This window comes from Crinia signifera, chromosome 5 (assembly GCF_055691185.1).
Source record: "Crinia signifera chromosome 5, ASM5569118v1, whole genome shotgun sequence".
NCBI lineage: Eukaryota > Metazoa > Chordata > Amphibia > Anura > Myobatrachidae > Crinia > Crinia signifera.
The window spans coordinates 293,855,408-293,878,985 of NC_139221.1; the positions used below are offsets into that span (position 1 = coordinate 293,855,408).

The 23,578-nt window shown below is 41.7% G+C and overlaps 1 protein-coding gene across 8 annotated transcripts in view; it reads right to left on the reverse strand.

Moving 5' to 3' along the window:
- The window catches only part of MLLT10 (MLLT10 histone lysine methyltransferase DOT1L cofactor), a 141,436-nt gene that overhangs the window by 61,607 nt on the left and 56,251 nt on the right, over window positions 1–23,578 (reverse strand). For 4 of the 8 annotated variants that reach the window (XM_083189292.1, XM_083189291.1, XM_083189298.1 and 1 more), the window contains 3 exons: window positions 21,326–21,421; window positions 11,286–11,354; window positions 6,706–6,801 (listed from right to left, as the gene is read on the reverse strand). In XM_083189292.1, the coding sequence (XP_083045418.1) occupies window positions 6,706–6,801; window positions 11,286–11,354; window positions 21,326–21,421 (261 nt within the window). The remainder of the gene's footprint in view (window positions 1–6,705; window positions 6,802–11,285; window positions 11,355–21,325; window positions 21,422–23,578) is intronic. The other 4 variants (XM_083189299.1, XM_083189296.1, XM_083189293.1 and 1 more) reach the window with 3 other exon arrangements.

Below are 23,578 nucleotides of genomic sequence, written 5' to 3' on the forward strand. Positions count from 1 at the left end.
CGCTGTATGTGTTATAAAGAATGACAGTTACAGGCTCACACAACAAGTATTTTACACATTTCCAGCCAATGATGTTTCACTTAGGACGACAATACTACATTAATTTGTTTTTGACGGAAACATAAAATGTCCGGGTAGCTGAAGGTAATAATGCCTTTCTTCTGTGACGTTAAACATGGTTAATTATTTTATAATACATGTTCATGGTCTAGAAGCGGATTGGCTGGATGATTATCGCTCTTCATCATCCTCGCATTTATTTATTTTTAAGGCTTAATACATCTGCCCCACTATTAGGTGTATGCTATTGGCAGCGGTACTTTACTGCTGCTAAAAGCAGGGGCTACCCTGTTAGCCCAGATGCTGGAGTCCTTTTCCCAGATCCCCACACTTATCGGGTATTCCGCTTTGCTTGCCTCAAGCACACAAACTATAATCCCCTGTACTTTTGTGTGATCGCAGGCCTGATAAAAATGGCCTTTATATATACAGCTATAAAGTCTATCTGTAACTAATCGGGTAATTTTTTATTGGCCTAAAATGCATCCGGGCTAACCCATTAATGCTGCTTTCCCACTGCAGACCAGTTTAAAGTACTGGTAATCTTAAATGGTATTTAAAACGGTATTAGCATTCCCACTGCAGCAGATTACCGTTTTAAATACCATTTAAGTCCCATTCCCATTGCAGTGAACCGTGTATAATGTAGAGTGCCTAAGCCCCCTTCCCCCAGTGTAAAGAGTGCCTAATCCCCCCCCCCCCCCAGTGTAAATAGTGCCTAACCCCCCGTACCTGCCCTGTGCCCCCACCTCCCCTCCCCTCCCCTTGTACTTACCTGTGGGCAGTGGGGAGGCAGCGGGGGTCATTGCAGGGTCCATGCGGGGTACAGGCAGTCCCAGTGCCTGATGAGACCTAGTTCTCACTTTTCGCATATGTAATGAGTGCACGTGCATACTAATTAGCCGCTCATTACATATGCGCATATGTAATTAGCGGCTCATTAGTATGCACGTGCACACATTACACATGCACAAAGTGAAACTACTAGGTTTCATCAGGCACTGGGACTGCCTGGAGGCTAAATAACGTTTAAGAGGCATTCCCACTGCCTCTTAAACGTTATTTAACCGTGTAGGACTCTGCTTTGTAAACGGGTTGAAATACCGTTTAACTTTAAACGGTATTTCAACTCTGGCGCTTTCCCACTGCAGCCTAAACGGTATTTTGCCCTCAAAAATCGGCAATATACCGTTTTAAGGCTGCAGTGGGAAAGGGGCATAAGACTATAAAAGGCATTAACGGAACCGTAGCAAGCTATATAAGAAACTGTAAATAAATAAATAATAATAATAGTATAGCCATGTTTAAAATATAGGCTGCATACTTTATTATCAGCAATTAAAAAAACAAAACATAAAATGGACAGAACTTTACATATTTAATGCTACAATTACTAAAAATCCTTTTACCCTACCTCCTTCAGCCAAACAGATTGACTGAAGTCCTTCCATTGGCAGACAGGAACTCTGACCTGCACGGGAGAAACATCTTTCCCATTTCCCCCTCACCATTTAACTCAAATAACTTCACTGTTAAATATTAATATATAAAAAAATCAAAATGTTTGTGTAAGAAAATGTAAGAAAATGTAGAAACCTTACATGTAGTGTTGACTTTCAGGTAATGCATGTAGCAAACCATGGCATAAAAAAGTATGCTAGAGAATACTGACAGAAGTAATCTTAAGTAGAACTACTGCTTCTGCAAAGGCCGGATCATAGTAATGCATCAATTAGATTTAAAAAGAAATTAAATACAAAACTACAACTGCCCACTTCCTTCAATTCATTAAATTTTGCACACAACCTCCCCCCACCACAAACGTCCGTATATAAAACAAAAACTACACACTCTGCCAAATACCTTACCTCTTAAAAACTCAAGTGACCCAGCTTTTAAAAAAGATCCCTTATCATGTATAGTACTTGTAATTGCATTCCTTCCCTCTGCTACCCAGGGAAACCCATTCACCGGGCGCAGCCATGCAACGGATTCCGTGCATTATATTTATGCACGGCATGATCAGTATAAATCACATGGTCAATATGTAAATATGAAATTGACAACTTAAAACATGGGAACTCCCATTCAGATAGATGATTTAGTGAAACTTTCTGCTTGCAGACAGCACATTTCATAACGTGTATGACATTCCATCCACTAGGTGGCGCAATCCGTTGACATTAACCACACCTAATAATCACTACATTTCAACATGCTAAGTAAACCAAATACAAAGAAGCCGGAATAACTTCTCGTTTAACTCTGCTAATAAATATCTGGTTGAAAAAGAGGAACAGATCTTATTAATTGAGACATCGTTGTCTCAATCTTATAAATTAAACATCAACAACCAAAAAAATAGAGAGAAAAAAAAAAGAAGTTATCACAGAGAAAAGTATTTGAAAAACAAATTCAACAGGATCACAAAACGCCTAAAATGAGGTCACATATTCAGTTCGTGCAAAACATAACAATGGTCGTAATTTCCACTGATCGACTATCATTACAGTATAAGCACCCAAATCAATACAATAATTTAATAAGCCTTCCTAATTATACAAAGTTGAAGCAAGGTAAAGGCGCAGGGCTAACACATGCCCTGCTGAGGGATGCGCAATCAAAAAGGAACAATTTGCATTTCTGCTTAATTGTTTGCAGACTATGGCTAAAAAAAAAAAAACTCCCATAAAATAATAATGATAATCTGCCGTTCTAGATTACCTTTTTACATGCAGCGATATACTACAGACACAGCACGAATGGCCTCAACTCAAGACACACAAGAAATGTCTCTAGCAACAACATTTCCTTTTGTTTGTTGTTTTGAACCTCTATCAGCAAAGACGATTGTTAGCATTACTGTCTCACAGCACCGAGGTCATGGGATCGAATCCCATGGCCTTTTGTATATTCTCCCCATATTTGTATGGGTTACAGTCAGGTACTAAGGTTTCCTCCCACATTCCATGCTATGTGGTAGAGATTGCAGACTGCAAGTTCCACTGTAGTAGGGACTGATGCGGCTGGGCAAATATTAAATAAAGCACTGCCGAATGTGTGCGCTATACAAATAACGGATATATTTATTTATTAACAGTTTCTTAAACAGCGCAGCAGGTTCCGTTGCTCTTTTCAATTAGATATAGGGATAAAACAAATTGGGTAGTTATTGCCCGTCAAATGGTAGGAGGGCCCTGCTCGCAAGCTTCCAATCTATAGGGAGTCCGGTACTTATGTAGTATCTGGGCGTCCGATTTTGTGATTGTATGCCTTACCTTAAGGCATACAATCAGATGCGATGCGATGCGATTTTGCATAGGATTCAATGTTAAGAAGGTCCTGTTCATTTCCCCACTATCCAAGTGGGCATAGAGTTGATTTTATATAGCGTGGCGAGCGCAGCGAGCCACCGAGCCCGAAGCGTGGCGAGCGAAGCGAGCCCCGCGAGGGGACGCATATTTCTTAAAAAGTATTCTGTGTCCGCTCGCCACGCTTCGGGCTCGGTGGCTCGCTACGCTCGCCACAGGTTTATATCCAACTCCATGCCCACTTGGATAGTGGGGAAAGGAAAAGGACCCCTTTTTCCTATTGAATTCTATGTTAAAATGGACTCAGACCATTTTAACATTGAATCCTATGGAAAAATCTTGACCATAGCATCGCATACGATTTGGTCGCATGCGATTTGGTCGCATGCGATGCGATCCGATCCCTAAATCGGACGCCCAGATACTACATAAGTAAAGGGAGTCCTTACACTGCGCTACACCGGATAATCTACCTTTTCATGTGATTAACCATTTCTGCAGACCATATATACTGCACCCTTATGAATTTGGGTTGAGCCTGCCGAACGGCTGCCTTCAATTTGTGCAGATGACAGGTACTTTACACCCCTTTTTTAGAGTGATCTTGTCTCAAACTATTGCAGCCATGTCACAGTGAGAAAATAATTAAAATAAGGAAGGATTAGCCATTCAAATTTGTGAGCCACAAGTGGATGTGCTGCATTGGGTTAGCCCCAGAATGGCTGAGTACATTTTGGGAGATTATAGCGGTTCGTAGAAAACACACCAGCCAAGTGTGCGCATTTCAAAGCTATCAATGTGGCACTTTCTAGGATCAATGGTTTTCATGTGCAAGTCTTTTACTTGAATCAAAGCCAATACACCCTGGTGACAAATTCGCTTTAAGTACCACTAAATGTGTTCTGTTTCTGGACCCTTTTCCATTGGCACCATATGCATGACTGAATGGTACAAACTTCAACTGATTGATCATAGTATGCACAGAAAACCATCACTCAAGTGATGTGATGGCCCATACTTGCACTTGTGTACACATGCCAACATTCCGTAAATGATTTCTCTGGCCTTCCTTTCCTAACTCACTACAATGGTTTCACCACAAACTACCCATGACCTTCACTACCGGGGAACAACTTTTGCCCATTGAGTTTAGTTTGTTCAGCTCTATTCAGGAGACATTCCGAACACTGGCCTAGCCGCTCTAGCTGCTGGTTTTGTTTTTCAGTTTTGTCCACCCCTTTGTGCATGCAGATGTTCCCAATATCTTGTTCCCTACAAACACAGGTGTACGGAAAACGCTGAAAGCAATTGGGATTTTTTTTTCATCACAAGCCACTTAACATATCTGACCACCCAGCTCACTTGTAAGCTAGGATTATGCTTCGATTTGAGGAAATAAACTGAGTTGTAACAAGCATTCACAGTGTTCAGGGTTTTGGTTTTTTAATTACTGTTTTGGGAGTGGACGGAAACAGAATTTGTTTTCGAGAGACCCCCAAACTAATTTACAAGTGGTTAAACAAAACTTTATTAGCTTCCTAATTAACATCTTCAGCCTAAATGTCAGGTATCGTCTCTGCCCAAAATCTGGTTATTATTATAGTACTGATGGTTTTTAAGGATCACAAATTGTAGGCATTCTATAAGCTAAAATGGTTGTTATAGTGCAGTGGGTTTAACATTCGGCCCTCCAGCCACCGCAGCAGCACACATACCAGCCACTATCAGTGAATGGTAAAACTCCAGCAAGGCATGCTGGTATGTGCAGACCCACATTAACCATTGTGTTTGCATAAAATGGTGTTTATTATTTAGAACTTTTATTTCATCTTTATTTAATTAAAGGGAGGCCGATGAATGCGCTCAACCAGGGGTGCTGAGAGGGTGGGGGAGTGGATATTTTTACCCAGGTCTGTGTTTGATGGAGGGGCCCGGGGCCTGCTAGTCCCTCCCTGTTGCAGAGAGCCGGGCAGTGGGAGTGTGCTGGGCTGGTGAGAGAGGCAGCACAGCCTCTCTCACCAGCCCAGCACACTCTCCCCCAGCTCAGCACACAGCACTGAGCCGAGAGGCAGCTGCAGCGGCATCCTGCCCCCTCTCTCCCTGGGATGGTGTGTGATTCCATCCGCACCCCTGTTAAGTTTTTCCTATTTTTTAAGGGGGGCATGTTCTTTACTGTAACAGTTGGGTGCAAGGGCATGGCCATGCCTCCTCTAGGCCATGCCCCTGCACCCAACTGTTACAGTAAAGGGAGAACTCACTTCTACTAGAGAGTCAGGTACACCCACCACAGCGGGAGGGGCTATAGTCCCCAACAAACATTACCACCACCTCCAGATATGCAGGTGCCGCCGCCTAGAGGAATGAGCCTCTACCACCAGTAGCCATGATGATGCCCACTCACCCTTGATGGACATACTGGTAGCTTAGCTGGATTCAGACGAACATTAACGTGTGTGTGTGTGTGTGTGTGTGTGTGTATTTGTAGGTGAGAGAATTTAAAATGTAAGCTCAGTCAAGGAGTAATGAGATGCACTTTGTACAGCACTGCATAAATTAGTGGTCCTATGTACATGATAATAAGCCAATAATAATTCTATCCATTAAAAGTGTTTCACTCTTCTACTACAGATGTTCATATGGGGGAACTTCCCTAAAAATGCTTGCTGGTGAAGGACATAACTAATGCGTACACACTAGACGATAATAGTTAACGGTGTGCACTATGGGCCCGATTCAGCTTGAGTTGTAGTTTCGCGAAGATTCACAAATTGCAAGGATTTGTGAATGCTTGCAATATGCTAGTGCGAGGGTGTTAGAAGCCAGCAACGGCACCCTACATCATCCCCAAATCATGTATTTTAAGCTTGCATACCCATAGAAGCGTGTTTAAAAGCAGAGAGTGTCAAAGCTACTGTATGTGCGGCTGATTTAATTTAGGTGGTGGCAGCAGCAGCAGCTTGAATGCATGGAGAATAGCAATACAAAGTCACTGAATGGACTTAAAACCCTATGTAATTAGTAAGTACACGAACTGCTGAACAGACAATTGACCGTCTACATGGTGTGAGTTGTGCTTAATTATCACATGCACTACACTTCATAAAATCATATAGGTCATACACTACAGACAAAATATATTAATGAATAGACTATTATGCATTTAAAAGAAGAAAAAATCTTGTGATCTGTAACGACAGTAAAAAAAAAATAAAAAAAAATGTTCATATATCCCTGCCATTTGTGCCATGTTTATAACCTGTGCGAGCAGAAATGTCACTGGCTACAAATCAAGCCTCTGTTGCTGGTGGTGTCCTGTAGAGCACCCTGGCCTCACCTTTTCAGTAGTCACAGTCAGAGAGGGAACTATTGACGCCAATGGCTCCATTTGCTTTCTGGATCTCTGTCTGTGCTTTTCTTTCTCTTTATGTTTCTGAAATCAACAAGAAAATATGACAAATTTTCATTCAGCGTCAAACAAAATAAAAAACTTTGGCTTGCAATATTTGAAATTACAGGGAAAAAAGGAGCAAGAACAGATCACTGGTACTATTTGACTTATTGAATGATACTGCAGAAAAAAAGCAGATGGCTAATGATCACTTTGCTGAGATTTGATTGGTCTCCAGCCATGCACATGTTCGATTTAAGTCAAGAAACCCTAAAACCAAAACAAGTCTTTGGGCTGTGCGTCTACTGCCTTAAGGGTAGAATGACCCTTCTACTGCCTTAAGGATAGAAGACTAAACTGTCTTCCCACACACTTCTGTAAATTTCCAAAACATTGTATACTTGGGCCGGATACACATCGTGCCAATATTGGCCAGATGTGTACCCACCCTCATACATGCAGTAAGGACACTTTATTTAACATTAACTGCAAACAGATGATGATCAATTTGAATCTGAATTATCAGAAAAGCCAAACGGTCCAAAATATTTTTGAAATCATGCAAAATTATTGGCCATTAGCATCATTTGGGGACCAGAAGAGTCATAAGTAGAAGCTGGTCCTGATCTGCCTGGGTTTTGAAAGATAAAAAGAGCAAAGAATTATCTTCCATAAACGGCTTCAACTGCATCTCACACCGTCCTGAAACTTTTACATTGCAAATAAAGTAGTATTGACTTTAAAAGTAGAAGTCCATTATGCGCCCAACCTTATCCCTCTTCCAGACTTATCTTAAAAGAGAGGTTCAAAAAGAAACTAAACCCTCTTTCAACTCAATCATCTTGTCCTGATAAAATCCTAAAATGTGATCGTTTTACATTTCCTGTGACAAACAATCCACAATGACAGAAACCATGTGCAGAAAACCAAGAACGTTCTTGCAGCTTCCTGATCAATGAAGAAAGAACTTTAACCAATCGCGGAAACATATTTGTTCAGGAAGTGCTACTACCTCTATATCATAGCAACTGAGTCTGAAACAGTTAGGTTTGTTTCAACATTGTGCTAATACGGAAATACATCTAAAATGATCTCAGTGAAGCAGATGTTAGTCCTTTGCCAATCTAGATAAATTTGAAATGTCTTTTCCATTCAACTTGAAGCCCATAAAAAAGCAAGGAAAAGATTTTCAAATAGATGACAAAAGATAGCTGCTAGTCTTCCCAGTAGTGCCCCCAGCAAATTCACCCAAAAGATCAGGCCGGGTAATGCTGAGAAACAGTATAGCTCTCCAAAACCTATAGTCGTGGATCTCCAGGCCTCTTGTCAACATGGCAAAATGTTAAAGTTCATGACTTTACAATCAGAAGACGCCTGAAAGACGAAGAATTTAATTTAAGGGTAGCAAGGGGAAAGCTCCTTCTCTCCAAGAAAAAAAAAATCAAAACAAACAAAACTTTGCAGTAAGGGATTATGTTACAAAGTTGGATCAGAATAAAACAAGGACTTCTGGAGCAACAGATGTTGTTTGGTCTGAAGGCACACAACCTTCTTTGGCAAAAACCAGCAGACAACATGTGACCAACAGTGGAGCTCCACGGTATAGTGGCAATATGTTGTTCTTCTACAGCCACTGGATCTAAAACCTCACAATAATGGAGTCCAACATGGACTACTCTATAAAGTGCAATAGGAAAATGTGTTGACAACTGAAATTCATCTGACAATGTAACAAACAATGGACACCGAACATATTTCATCACCAAATTTACAAAGGATTGGAAGAAAGAGAATATAATTAAAGTTTTTGCAATGGTGAAGTCCAAGTCCAAACCTTAAACTCATTGAGATGTTGCGAAGGGACATAGACCAAAAAAATAAAAAAATCTATTAATAAACCAATGTAGACCATCTTATTCTAAAAAAATAAAAATAATATTCAGACTCATTCTGACCAAAACACATTTTTAAAAAGGGGCATTGTCAAAGTCCATGGGAACCCCATTAGGGTTAAGGTGCAGGCCTTTGCAGTTTAAATATCCAGTAGCTCTGCTTTCGCAAACCAAAAGAGCATAAATCATGGAGGCCACTGGACTGGTCCTGTGGACGGACAACAGGAAGAAATTGCATCCCAGAAAAGATGCCGGTTTACTATGCTTACCAACGTGACAAATGGGAAATACAAATACGAACAAATGAAAAAAATTAAATCTTCTGTGTAAAATTAATTTCTTAGACGCGATTACACCCATATTGTAGAATGATGCTTGTGAACAGTGGAGGCACATAGGCAGCAGGATCAATGGGCGTAAGATTTGCATGATTTTCTATGATAATTTGGGCGTGAACAAATCCTGTTCTTCTGAACAAGGTATGTACCCACTGGCCAATAAAGCATCCGCTCGATTGAAATAGATGTACCTTCAGCCAGTGTGTACCATCGATATAGATAAACGGCGTCATAATATGTCCGCCCCGAACAGTGAACATATTTTAAAAGGAAAAATCCTTTTAAAATATGTTCACTGTTCGTCATTTTTATTCATGTTTGTCCAGATATGCACCAGCTTTTTTAATCTTTTTTACAGCAACAAGACGTTTATATGCACTAAGCACTTTATACCTCCGTTCTATTAACTCAGGTTCTGATTATTACACGTTTGTTTCACGCACTGTACTGTATAGTTACACTTGTTTGTTGTTATAGGGTTTCCAAGGCAACGCTGCCGGGCACGCCGACGTCAGGTGAGCCGGAAGCGGAAGTCCAGCGCCGGTCACAGACGCGACGGGGCCGCGGGCGGTGAAGCACTGGACCTGATGTCCTGATTGTATGGTAAGATGTTCACTATATAAGTAACACTTTTGCGTTCATTCTGTATCCTGATGACGGCGAGTGCGTTCCCCGAAACGTAGATGCTCATGTTTGTTTAAATACATGTTTATACCACCTGTACCAGTCTCCAAGTGCCGCCTCATTTCTTCCGTTTTGCTATATATATATATATATATATATATATATATATATATATATATATATATATATATATATATATATATATATATATATATATATATATATATATATATCGCTCCAGCTGTGCAACACATTCGATCCCCGATATAGCTAAAGATATATTGGCACACCATGCTGTGTGTACGGGCGATCCACCGACCGCATGTACAGCCACATCAGGAGCTGCCGCTGATTGACAGCTCAGTGGGCAGGCATATGCAAATGTGTCCGCCTATTTCATAGGTCAGTCCCAATGGAATGGGCAGCGTATATGGATATCTACAGATCAACTAATCATATATCTACTAGTGTGTACCCAGCTTAAGAAATGCCTAACCTACATTGTCCTTAGCTGGGAACATATGTATATAGTGAAACAAGGAACATCTACAGAGAGGGAAATAAAAAAATAAAACGTTTTTAAAAAAATGTGCAATAACAAATCATTAGTAAACATTAGTGACTGCAAATATAAAGCTTGTCTTGTAATTTATTTATCAGAATCATCAAGCATGTATGGAGACTGACCAAAATGTACAATACAATACAAATAAATTTGCATAATATTAAGTGTCACTGCAATTTCATGTTGTCAGAAATCTAAAAGAGATCCACTATAAGTCACGTTTAACGTTTTCTATTTAAGGAGTTAAACGGAAAAAAAAACAAAAAAACCTATAGAAATCTTTGCGTTGACAGATGGACATTTCTGCTTTGAAGAAAACAATCTACCCTATTAAATATCAGGGCCAATTTTGATAGTTAACTGACCCTTTGGCTTACAGATCTCAGGAGACCTTTCAGGAGACTATTAAATGTCTGTTATAGGCATGGCTTATTAAAGTACACAACAGCACAGGAACATGAACAGATACTAACAATTATTTATTTTAAATATAAAATCGCAACACGGACTATTAACACCGCAGTTGTCATGTTTGAAATGATAAATTAAAATGTTTAACAAAAAAAAAAAAAAAAAAACAAGAAAGCAATAATAACGGTTTCTTCGTTAAGTTGCTATTTAGCAACAAGAGAATTCTTTTTTTTTTTTTTTTTTTTTTTACAAATATGCGCCTGCACTGAATGGAACTTGGCTGGCAGCCCAGAGCGCCGTAGTTAGGGATATCAATGCTTGCTTTAAAAAACGAAAGGGGATTCCGGGTCAGAAAATTTCAGTAGTGTCATTCTTTCCTTACCATTTTTTTCCAAAACACAGTGGAACTGGTTGATTACCTCACTGCTTGTAGACAATGTAGCCTACAATGTGCTCCCCAATTGGACAAGGAAATACGTATTGGGCAGGAAAAATTATTTTATTTATGCCAACAATGAGTGATAGCGATAATGCTCTTTAAAATATGCGCGAAGTGGAGGCTGCACTTATCGTGCACAACCTATGAGGCCTCATGCCGCACTACTGTCTAGCAAACCGAAATGGCTACATTCCCATGAGTATTGGCGGGACCCACACAACTCGTACGCTTAAATAATCATGAAATAGACCACTTACTATTAAAGGCATTTTGCACCACACAAACTTTTTTTTAACCAGATCTCTCCTCTGTCGTGGCTCATTGTCCTACGTCAAAAAGAAAATGTACACAAATAAAAATATATTCATTAGACAAATGTTAAGAGTTGTACTAGAAGAGCGGAAAGATTGCACTGGAAGCGACAGGGACAAGAAGCAGAGCACAGACTGTACAATAAAGCACCCAGCCCTGCGGTACAGGGCTTCCCAATAATCCATTTCGGGAGATTGAGGCAAAGCAGTTCTTCATCAACGGTAATCGGAGCAAACTCATTTTTTAAGCAGCAGCCTGGGGGCTTTTTCCCCTTCGTACATGACTAGCCCTTTTCAGATAAGCACAGCTACATGATCTTTCCCTGGTGCCTTTGGGAATGCCACTCACAATAGAAAGAGTTTGTATTTTCCTGAGGTTCCACGTGAATGAAGTCGCAGGAAGACAGGCAAGGAATAATGGATTGCCATCTGCGCAATATATCAGTTAAGCTGCCACATTTCAAAAGCTCAATAACATTTAAAACAAAAGAACCAAACCTGATCTCGTGCCCCTACGGTCTTAAGTGCATAACAGACTCACTTTAACCCCTTTGCAACCACCAACCCATCCATTCAGGGTTTGAGTTAATATGGCAGAATGGCGCAGAATCGTTGGAATGTTACAATTATTTAATAAAATGTTCAGTCCCAGAACATGTTCCCAGCAGATAGAGGCTTCATCAATGTCACTACTACCTGTCAAATTGATAGGATAAATAATGGCTGTATCCACTGTGCATAAGGAACAAGGATGCATCAAAGCTTCTATTAAAAGTTGGGTACTTGTGTATTAGCACGGCGCCCACGATTTCCATCTTATGGCATCTTATCCAATTTAAAATTGTATACCATTGTATATGGCATACAATGAGATGAGATGAGATTTTAAATTGTATAAGCACACTAATGGGTGCTTTCAATATTAATTGGCCCCCATATAAGATTTTTAATTGTATAAGCACCCTAATGGGTGCTTACAATGTTAAATGCACCCCCACGCCACCCCCACTATCAACGCCAGCCCGAAGCGTGGCGAGCGCAGTGAGCCCGTGAGGGGCAGCGGTATGCGTCCTCCGACCTTTTCATACCCCCACTATCCATGTTGGCATGGAGTTGATTTTATATAGTGTGGCGAGCGCAGCGAGCCACCGTGTCCGAAGCGTGGCAAGCCCCGCGAGGGGCCGCGTTTTACTTTACATGTTTTGCGCGTCCGCTCGCCACGCTTCGGGCTCGGTGGCTCGCTGCGCTAGACACACTATATAAAATCAACTCCACGCCAACATGGATAGTGGGGGTATGAAAATGTCGGAGGACGTGTACCGCTGCGCTCGCCACGCTTCGGGTTGGCGTTGATAGTGGGGGTGCCGTGGGGGTGCATTTAACATTGTAAGCACCCATTAGGGTGCTTATACAATTAAAAATATTATATGGGGGCCAATTAACATTGAAAGCAACCATTAGTGTGTTTATACAATTTAAAATCTCATCTCATCTTATCTCATTGTATGCCATATACAATGATATACAATTTTAAATTGTATAAGATCGGGTCCCATCGCAGCACATCTCATCTCATTGCATACCATATATAGCCTTATGGTATGCAATGCGATGGGCGCCGTGATAATACACAAGTACCAAAAGTTGCTTAGCAAGTCATTTTATAACTAAATATACAACCATTATTAACAAACCCACCCTGGGTGCACCTTATCCAAATAATGGGGGTCCCCCCCTGAGATCATCTCGTCTACACTGATGGGTCAACACTTCTACTGAATTGTCATACTGGAGAGCCCAATGTGCAAGTAGATCACAAGTCAACCCTAATGTCAGTTCAGCTTCCAGTTCTGGTCACTGGGCCAGTTCAAACGTCCTAGCACCAATAGAATGTGTTGAGACCTCCGTATCTAATCAGCTGGGGGCGGAGCAATGATTATATCTGAGGTGGAGCGGATATAGGTGGCGGCTTGTGGCTCACTTGTGCACCGGGCTTCCATTGTGGGGATGTAATAAAAGCATGGATCCCAGCAGCAGGGAGCAGAGGAGGGGCATACAGATGTGGGAGTGGTCAGGCTGATGTACTATGGAAAGGCATTAATAGCCTTTAAAAGCAGTCCATAAATTGTAACAAATTCTAGTAAAAAAAACATCACAACTAAACACCAATCATAAACAAAGCTAAAAAGTTTTTCTATTTAAATTAATTAGAACAAAGTTGGCTTTTATGATTTACTCGAGATCATCAGAAGTTTATTCTTCCACAGTCAAAGTGACATTCCATCTTTATATCGGTGTATAAGGACAACAAACAAATCTCTTCCATGCCTTGAAGCAGGCTATAATTAGTTTAGATTCTTACTGATAAGAATCATTACCTGTAACGGAAACTAAAGAGTTTAAGGAAGAAAGGGGTTGTATTACAGGAAATGGGTTTGGGTAATGTATTAAGGGATAGACAAAAAGCCGAGTTCAGCTAGACACACAGGATATAGTGTACGGTATATAATTTTGACACAGATTGGTACAATATACTAAACAAATTGTATAGCGTATATGCCAGATTGTACGTGTGCTGCATCCCTTCATTGCAACTCCTCGTCTGATGTGACCAACGTCATACACCAGACTGTGCATCATCGATGGGTATTGTCGGAACCTGCAATATTTCAGTCTACCTCCAGCCCTAGTTTGCGTTTGGGAACAGAAGACTGTGTTGATCTGTGATGACCTGTTGCTTTCTCCCAGGGCACCTTTTACCCAAATACGCATAGACGGTTTGAAGACAAAAACACAAGTGTTTGTTAACCAAATGAGCGGTCTCCGGCTTTTACATATATGAAAATGTGATAGCAGATCAGAAGAACCAATTAAACAAAACAAAAGGGTCATATGTAAAGCCAAAGACTTTGTACTAAACAGATGCATGCCAATCATTTAACACCAGTTTTTTTTTTTATAAATTATAATGTGGCTATGATATTACATCAGAGACCAGGTTTAAAGGCAAGGTATGACTGCTGCCTTAGGGCAGTCCCATTATTTGTAATGTGCCATTAGTACAGTGTAGTGGCGGTACATCGCAGCTGCACATGGGTGTACTGTCAAATGTGCAATCTTCATTGCTGGTCACGGATAAGTAAATATGTCCCTATGATCTGAACACTGCACAGGGAGGACAGGCGGGCATGATTTGCTAAAGTGTGGGTATACAGAAGTGAATATGTTGCCATTAGCAACCAAGCAGATTCTTCTTCTCATTTATCTAGCACCTTACAGAAGAGAAATAGCTACAATGTAATTGGTTGCTATGGGAAACGTCTCCACTTCAACCATCCTGCACTTTAGCAAATATATATCCCCAGGAGTTTTGATGCATTTTCGAAACTCATGCCAGCAAGTAAACAGAAACCTTGTGCATTATCAGACAGGTTGATCCAATGCATGTCTAAGGCCGACAATATGAAGGTAGACAGTCAAAACGTTGACATGTTTTTCACATTTTTGTCACAATTATCGACAAAGACACAGACACCATCAGTGTACATTTTAGTATGCACCCTTGTGGGGTCAATTATATTAGCGGTGAGTAAGAACGCATGTATGTAGCGTTTGTGGTAGCCCATACGGCTGCATACAAATATCTAGGAGTCTAGCGTTTCTACGTTGTTCATCCTGTTCTCACCTAATTGCACTGACCCCTAAGTGTCACTTTTTGGCTGAACCAAGATAATATACACATATATCCATATTCACACGGGTGTGGTATATGGTTCAGACAGTCGGGATCCCGATAGTTATTAGCCCGACATCGGGATCCCGACTAGCCGGACTCAGACAGCATGGCCAGCACAACAAAGCCACCCTCTATGGGGGTCATGGACGAGGGAGAATAGCCGCGCCTGTCGTGAACCCGGCTATCGGGAGTTTTTACAGTCGGGATCTATTTATTTTCCTTAGACATGAAGGTATAGTATATTCTGTATGCTGTAGACCAGATTTATCTTTTTTTTTAGCGCTCTGGCATTAATTCAACTTCGGGGGGGAGGGGGGGGGGGTGTCACAGTGTGACCCATGAGGACCATACATCCTCACACGGAGTTATTCAAAGACACTTCAGTCATATTTATACGGATGGACAAAAAATTGTTAATAAAGGAATTCTCTGTCTTTATTGAGGTTCACTACAGCACTGTGCAAGGCATGCTCGTAATAATTGCCCCCTTAACTGCATTCGATAACAGATTTAGAGAACATAAAGGAACATTCAAAACCAACATCAATACCGCTTTACTTATCTTTACCAAATGGATATAGCACAAAAAAAAAATAATAATCATAAGTAGAAATAATACTTTATTGAATATACCGGGTCTAAAAATACACGCTTTTAGGGCCCATTAATGGCTCTTCTGCAGTAATATATAGTGAACGGCCGACGCTTTCCTGAGTGCTTGCGTTCTGTAAAACCCGCGGTACGGGCTAAACGCTGACATTTTAAGTTGCCCCCTATTTTGTGCTATAAATGAAATGTGTTTTACTGTACATTTCCGCACGGAGCCCTCACAGCTGAGAGCGACTGCGTCTGCGTTTGGGATAAAGCTCCTCCACTGTGCTAACTAAATCAAAGTGGTGGACGACTTGCAAGCCAGCAGGGAGGCAAATTAGTATTTAGTCATGCTCTTTATATTTTTATTAAAAGATTAAAACTCCGTGTGATATGCATGGCATGCTGCCACCATCGCGGGGCTGGCTGCCAGCGCTATTGCAAACACATGCCAACAAGGAATCGATCTAAGCTCGAGAAACGGGGGTTGCCATTCACAAAATCTCACTCTGGTAAGTTACATTTTTTTTTTCGCCTGCCTTTCTCTAAACAATATAATTAACGAGAACGGCAAATGGATTTCAGCGCGAGGGGAAAAAAAAAAAGACAGAGGTAATAGGTTTTTAATAAATTGAACTTACAGATTATGGAAAATGGCTTTGTGTGAATCCCTTTAGTGTGTTTACTGACTAACCTAGGCAGCGAGTGATTTAACCCAGTCGGCATCAGGACGGAAATAAAAATAGTCCTACCCACCTCATTTTGGGAACAGATTGATTGTGGGATGCGGGAAGGGACTGACATCTTCATCAGTCCTTAGACGAGCTCCTTGGCATAATGAATAGAAACCTCTGGAAACCCCACAGACAGAGCAGATGGCGCACGTAATCAATGAACTACCTCGGAGCACATGTTTATACTTATCTTACCCATGAATGTGTGATTAGCTTATTATACAGCAGCATCTCGCTGGCTGGGGAAGGTGAACAGAACGGCCGCTCCAAAATGACAACACATCTGGAGTGCCGGCAAAGGCCCATTTCTGGATTGCGCATGGTGTTCTTGCAAGAGAACAACTTACTTCCATTGCAGTTTATTATCCAAGGAACCAAAGACCATAACCCAAAAGCACTTCTGTAGTACAGAGGCTGCGGATACAGAGTGATACTGGCAATACAGAGTGATACTATTTTTCGGTGTGTATTTTAATGTGGGGTACACCCCACAGTGATTATGATCGTGAGACAATTGCACGATCTGTATGGAGCACACAATCTGCTCTCCATCTGTACTCGGCAGAAGGGATCTGTGGAGATCCTACCTGCTGCAGTCAGGATTTGTCAAACGACCAGCGAGAACGCATGTCAGATTGGAATTGGATTGCAAACATACCCAATTTACATACAATCTAGATTGTATCAAAATTGGGTCATTGAGGCCACATGGTGTGTTCCCAGCATAAGGTTGTTTAAGTTGTTTTTGTTCCAATACAAGAAAATGGTACTTATATGTTAGTTGGGCGCCCACTATAGTTAGTACGCTTTTACCCCCACTATCCACGTCGGCATGGAATGGATTTTATTTAGTGTGGCGAGCGCAGCGAGCCACCGAGCCCGAAGCGTGGCGAGCCCCATGAGGGGATGCGGAAAACTAAGCAAATAGCTTAGTGGGCGCCCAACTAACATATAAGTACCAAGAAAACTTTATAAAATAATTGCCTTTCATTTATTTGGAGATAAAAAAATGTTGTTTTTTTACCAGGCATTAGAGCACTATTAGGGCCTTATTCTAGTTCACTCTTTCTAACAAAATCCTTCTTAGTTGGACAAAACCATGTGCACTGCAGGGGGGCAGATGTAAAATGTGCAGAGAGAATTAGATTTTGGTGAGTTATTTTGTTTCTGTGCAGGGTAAATACTAGCTGCATTATTTTTACACTGCAATATAGATCTCACTTTGAAGTAAAACCCCACCCAAATCTATCTCTGCACAAGTAACATCTGCCCCACCTGCAGTGCACATGGTTTTGTCCATCTAAGAAGGATTTTGTCAGAAAGAGTGAACCAGAATAAGGCCCTTAGTTTCAATGTCATATACACAATCCAGCATGACCCATTCCAGGATGATCAAATGCTCTCTACATGGACTTCCCTGTTAAATTTATGATCACCTGTGTGGAAATGTCTTAATTAAATGTAAGTACAGGTCGAGTATCCCTTATCCAAAATGCTCAGGACCACAGGCATTTTGGATAAGGGATTTTTTTAGGTTTTTGGAATATTTTTTTTCCATACATACCTGGTCCCCCTACATCCACGGCGGCCTCCAGGATCCTCTTCAGCGGCATCTCCGGTCCCAAGGGTGCATTGTGCAAGGTCGTGCGACAGGAGATGCCGCTGAAGAGGATCCTGGAGGCTGCAGTGGACATGGGGGGACGAGGTAAGTATGAACATATTTGGAATATTTCAGTATTTGGAATACACGGATAAGGCAGACCCCACCTGTAATGTCAATCATATAATAGGAGGGAAGTTGGGATAGTGAGCATTTGTCTATTTTATAAAGAGGTACACACAACCTAATATACCCCTCTTCCCACGGGTCCCTCTTAAGTCTTTTCCTGCCTATCCAATATTGACAGTAGAGCAGACAGCAGGAAAAATAATAACACAAAGAGGTGCAGCTTGTGGATTGACATACAAAAGGACTGCCAGATGCAGACATTTATTTAAGCCTATTTGCCTTGTGCGTTATTATCCAAATCAGACTTTACTGCATAGAACTTTACTTCCTCGCCACCAAAACATTGTTGTAGGTGGTATTATCGCCCAATATGATGCATAAAAACCCATAGGTTTGGCACAGTCAAGTCTCACCTTATCCAGCACTTTATTCTATTATAGCAACAAAAAAAATTTCACATGTCATTACCAGCACCTCATAACTTTCACATTCTTTTATAACATTATAGAGAACACACACCCTGGCACGCTATGCACACGCCAATAGCCATTAATATGGTCTGCCCAGAAAGGAGTATCCATATACTCAACAACCACCAGTGCTGACTACACATCCGAATTCTAATAACACAGAGGGGTACAGTATTGAATAAATAATATTATTTCGGAGATGTTGTACACAACATAACACAAAGGAGTCAATTAAAAAACGGTGTGTATTGAATAGCGCCGGGAGAGAGCTCCTGGACCTTTTCTAATCAGCGTGCTGCTAAGTTGGAGAATGCTGGTACTCACGGATATTTAGTTGCGAGGATCATCATTTCCCCACTTAAGTGTCCTGCGGCGATGCTGTTTTGCTGCGGCAGCATCGCCCCCCTAGTTTTGCCTGATTTCTGCTCACACCCCAGGATGGGTCCAAGCACAAATCTACTAGTCGGAGTTTGCAGCACACGGATTACAATAGTTGCGGTAGATCCCTCCCAGCGGTATTCACTGAGAACAGTAAATTATAAAATAGTGAACCAACAAGTCTGCCTATTATCTGTGAAATGCATCAACATTTAAGTCTTACTTAAACCGAAAATATTTTCAAACTCAAAGTAGAGACCCCGGACACTCCCTAATTGTTCAACTACATGCAGACGGTACTTGTGTAGTTTCATGGCGCCGTGCTACTTCCGGCTTCTCCGCTCGCCACAACTATCTAAAATAAACTAAGTTAACTCCATGCCAACATGGATAGTTCATACCCCCACTATCCATGTTGGCATGGAGTTGATTTTAGATAGCGTGGCAGACTCAGACGCACGGCGCCGTGAAATTACACAAGTACCATGCAGACTTCTGGGAGTAGTTCGGAAGTAAACGGCAATCATTGGGTAATTGGTTGGTGGTATGAAATTGCTCCCCCTCTGCGCACCTTTGCCTGTTATTCAATTGTTTTGGCTGAAATGAATTCCCCCTTAGCAGGTTACGCCCACAAATGAAAAAAAACTAACATACCGTTCAGCCTGATTGTATACGTTTCATTACAAATAAATGTAATTTTCATTAATTTTTGGTAAATTATGATCAGTCACATAATAAAAAGCTCTGAGAACATGGTCAGCAATTATATACATGTATCGTATATATAAAACCAACGACTACAATCTTTCGACATAATACTTATCGTGCTACTTGAAGCAGACGGTAAGGACAATGGGACTGCCTCACCGGATGTACTGAGCATGCTGCATTTTCTCATAGTAACTACTGCACTGTGCATGCCTGCCTCACGTGTATTAAGTGCTACCATCGGCACATGTTAAGAACTTTGAGTCGTGTTCCAGAACTGCGATACATAAATGCAATTTCGATTTACGCTACGTATTTCCAGAACTCATTTTAACAATTATTATGCATTTCATGGCTGTGCAAAGTCAGAGAATACTTACAACACCAAACGTAATTGTCTACATTATAAATACAAGTACATACATATAATGTGCACACAAAAATCTAAAATATATTCAGTTGCTTTTGCAAGAATAAAACGGTTTTAACTTTTCTTGTTTTTTTTTTTTGCAATTCACACACACAGTTGAAACCAAGGTAACAACGATGGCTAGATTTACTAACCCACGGTTGGACTAATCAATGGTTTTGCAATTATCTCTGTGGCCGCTCTTTATCAAATCGATCGGTGTGCCTTCATTAGGTCGACAAATGTTGAGTCGACCACCGAAGGTCGACAGGCCTTATGACCACCGAAGGTCGACACGTACGATGGTCGACGTGGTCAAAAGGTCAACACCAAAACCATTAGGTCAACATTGGGAAAGTCTACAGTCAAAAGGTCAACATTGATTATTTTTTTTTTTTTTTTTTTTTTAAACGCCATGTGCCAACAGGCGGTATTTCATGCCCTACCATCCACTAGGGCAGGCATTCCCAACCACAGTCCTCAAGGCACACCAACAGTGCAGGTTTTGTAGATATCCAGGCTTGAGCACAGGTGACTTAATTAGTATCTGATGGATTCTCATTAAACCATGTGTGCTGAAGCCTGGATATCACTAAAACCTGCACTGTTGGTGTGCCTTGAGGACCGTGGTTGGGAATGCCTGCACTAGGGTGTGGAGGGAGAATATAATAGTGTGTGGAGCGTAGCGTGCCCAGAGCATGGCCAGTGTAGCGAGCCAACGCAAGGGGACGCGGTACACCGATATGATGTCCGTGTCAACATTCGGTACAAAAACTTGAAAAACCCATGTCAACATTTTGCCTGTTGACCTAATGCTTGAGTCGACCTTTTGACATCGTTGACCTTCGTCATATTGACCTTTTGTCTGTATCCACCTAAGGTCGGTCGACTTTCAGTGGTCGAACCAATGTAGGTTTACCTTAGTTTGGTCAATCCAATGACACATGCCCAAATGGATTAAGGCCCCCATTCATCGGCAGATTTGACAAACGCTCATTTAGTAAATCTAGCCCCAAGAGTGGAGTTGATGGTTCCACAAGCAATGAGTTCATGTAACAGCAATGGGTGCCTAGAAGCCACATGCATGGGATGAGGTAGAAGCTAGGACATGCTCACTACGGATGGCACTACAGGAGAAACAATGGCAAGAGCTCAACTAATGACCGGGCACAGTGAGAGGTTGTGATGGAGCACTGGTTCCATGCACCCGAGTACAGAGAAGAAAACTTACTTTTTTCTCCTTCTCATGAGGTTTATCCTGAGAGTGAGAGGAAGAATCACTTAAACTTTGATCAAATGATCTACTAAATTCCAGTTTGCCTTTTTTCTATAAAAACACAGAAAGTACAGAAGTGACAGGAATAAGTACCTAGAAGAAAATCCTACGCTACGGTGTGTAAAATCGAACGCTGGCAAGAGACAATGCAAGGGCTTGTACACAAGGGGTACCGGTGTCCTAATATAGGGGAGACGCAGAAATCGCTGCTCTTTGTGCGACGCTGATCAATGAATACTAACACTTCTTTACAGGGAAGATACTATTTCACATAGAGATCGAGGATCCTAAGATCAGTTTCCCCTTCTTGCCTAAAAAATGGGGCTATTCCGTACTGCGCGGGACAATGAGGCGTGGACCGATCAAAAGCCGCAAAACACAGAGAGCCTCCTGTCCAAGTGCTCATTACTTCCGATAGACCTTTCCTACCTCCTATACATATTCCAACTAAACTGACCATTTGTATGGGCTGCTCTAGGTCACACCTTCTGAAATCCTTCCTTATCCCCATGATATCCCCTAAATCCCCAACATCACTGTCTCCACCATACACAGCATGAATGCCCTTCACTCCCGATACTGTTCAGTACCAACTCGCCAGAAAGCCCCGAGTTCCCTGTAAGATAATGCAATTATCCTATATTAGTTGTAAATTAGACAGGATTACTTGCTAAACATTTCCATTTAATACCCCTTTCACACCGGCCATTTTGCCGGGTGCAGCCTGACCCCAGTTCACACCACCCGCGAATTATCGGCTTTTCAACCCGGGAATTTGCTGAAAAACCCATGTTTTTCTTTGGTGTGAAAGGGTGAACAAGGGTCTTAAATCCCAGCTCACCGACCCTGGTCAAGAGCAGGGTCGGAGTAAGACCTGTGTTGACCCTTTCACACGACAGGACAACCTGGGTTTTTTCAGCAAATTCCCGGGTTGAAAAGCTTTAATCCGACAACTTGCGGGTGGTGTGAAAGGGGAATTACACACAAAGATTCTGCCTTCTTCAGATTGTGTATTTTCTTCTCTATCAAAAAGGTATGGGGTCACAGGGTGGACTCAATGAAGGTCAACAAACATTAAGTCGACAGGGTTTGAATGTCAACACAAGCATTAGGTCAACAGTCAAAAGGTTGACGTGAGTTTTCCATGTTTTTTTCCCCGAATGTCAACACTGACCAGATCTAAGTGTACCGCCGCGCTCGCCATGCTTCGAGCACACGATTATATTCTCCCACCACGCCGTCATGGATGGCAGGGTATGGAATTCAGCTTGTCGGCACAAGTGAAAAACTCATGTCGCCCTTTTGACATTTCCATTGTCGACCGAATGATTGTGTCGACCTTTCCGACTGACGGTGTCTAAAGCATTGACTTGTCCACTGTTTGCTCATATCATGGATGTCACAGGGCCAATTACCTGCTATACGGACCTGCCCTGCAGACAGAGGGGCTATTAGTCTATAATGTAATATCTGCAACCATTAGGAAATGTCACGTTACACCGATTATTACTGTATATGTGACCGGGGAAAAAACATCTACTGAGTTCTGGGATACAAGAAGAAATTGTAGCTCAATTCAAACATACATGGCTAGCATACCCCGGGGAGTAGGCATCCCGTTACCAATCGCATCCTTAGGTAAGCCTTGGAAACACCTAGCGACTACACAGTGCAATACAGCTCCATAATAATATTATATCACGTCGCTAATTAATACTAATGCCCCTTTCAGACCGCACTTTAAAAACGGTATATTGCCGTTTTTTTACCGTTTTAAAACGGTAATGTGTGCGGTCTGAAAGGTGCAGGACCACTTAACCGGTTAGAAAAAAACGTTTTTTCTAACCGGTTAAAATGCAGGGTCCTACCCGTTTCAGAACCGGTATTTTAGGCTCAAAATCGGTTCTGAAACGGTATTTAGGACCCAGCCAATGAGCTGGGTCCTAAATTCAGCACAGTGAATACTTAATGAGCGCTCATTAAGTATTCACAGCACTGGAGCCCCCCCGCGCGTGTCGACACCCCCCCGTGTCGACTTACCCCGTGCCGGTATCTCCGTTGTGGTTCCCGGCACTGCAGCTCAGTATGCTCGGAAAGCACTTATGAAAAAAGTGTCTTTCAGAAAATGGCTGCCCCCATACGAAAGACAGTTTTTTTAAACAGGTTTTCCGACACGAGCGGGGGGCGTCGACATGCGCGGGGGGCGTC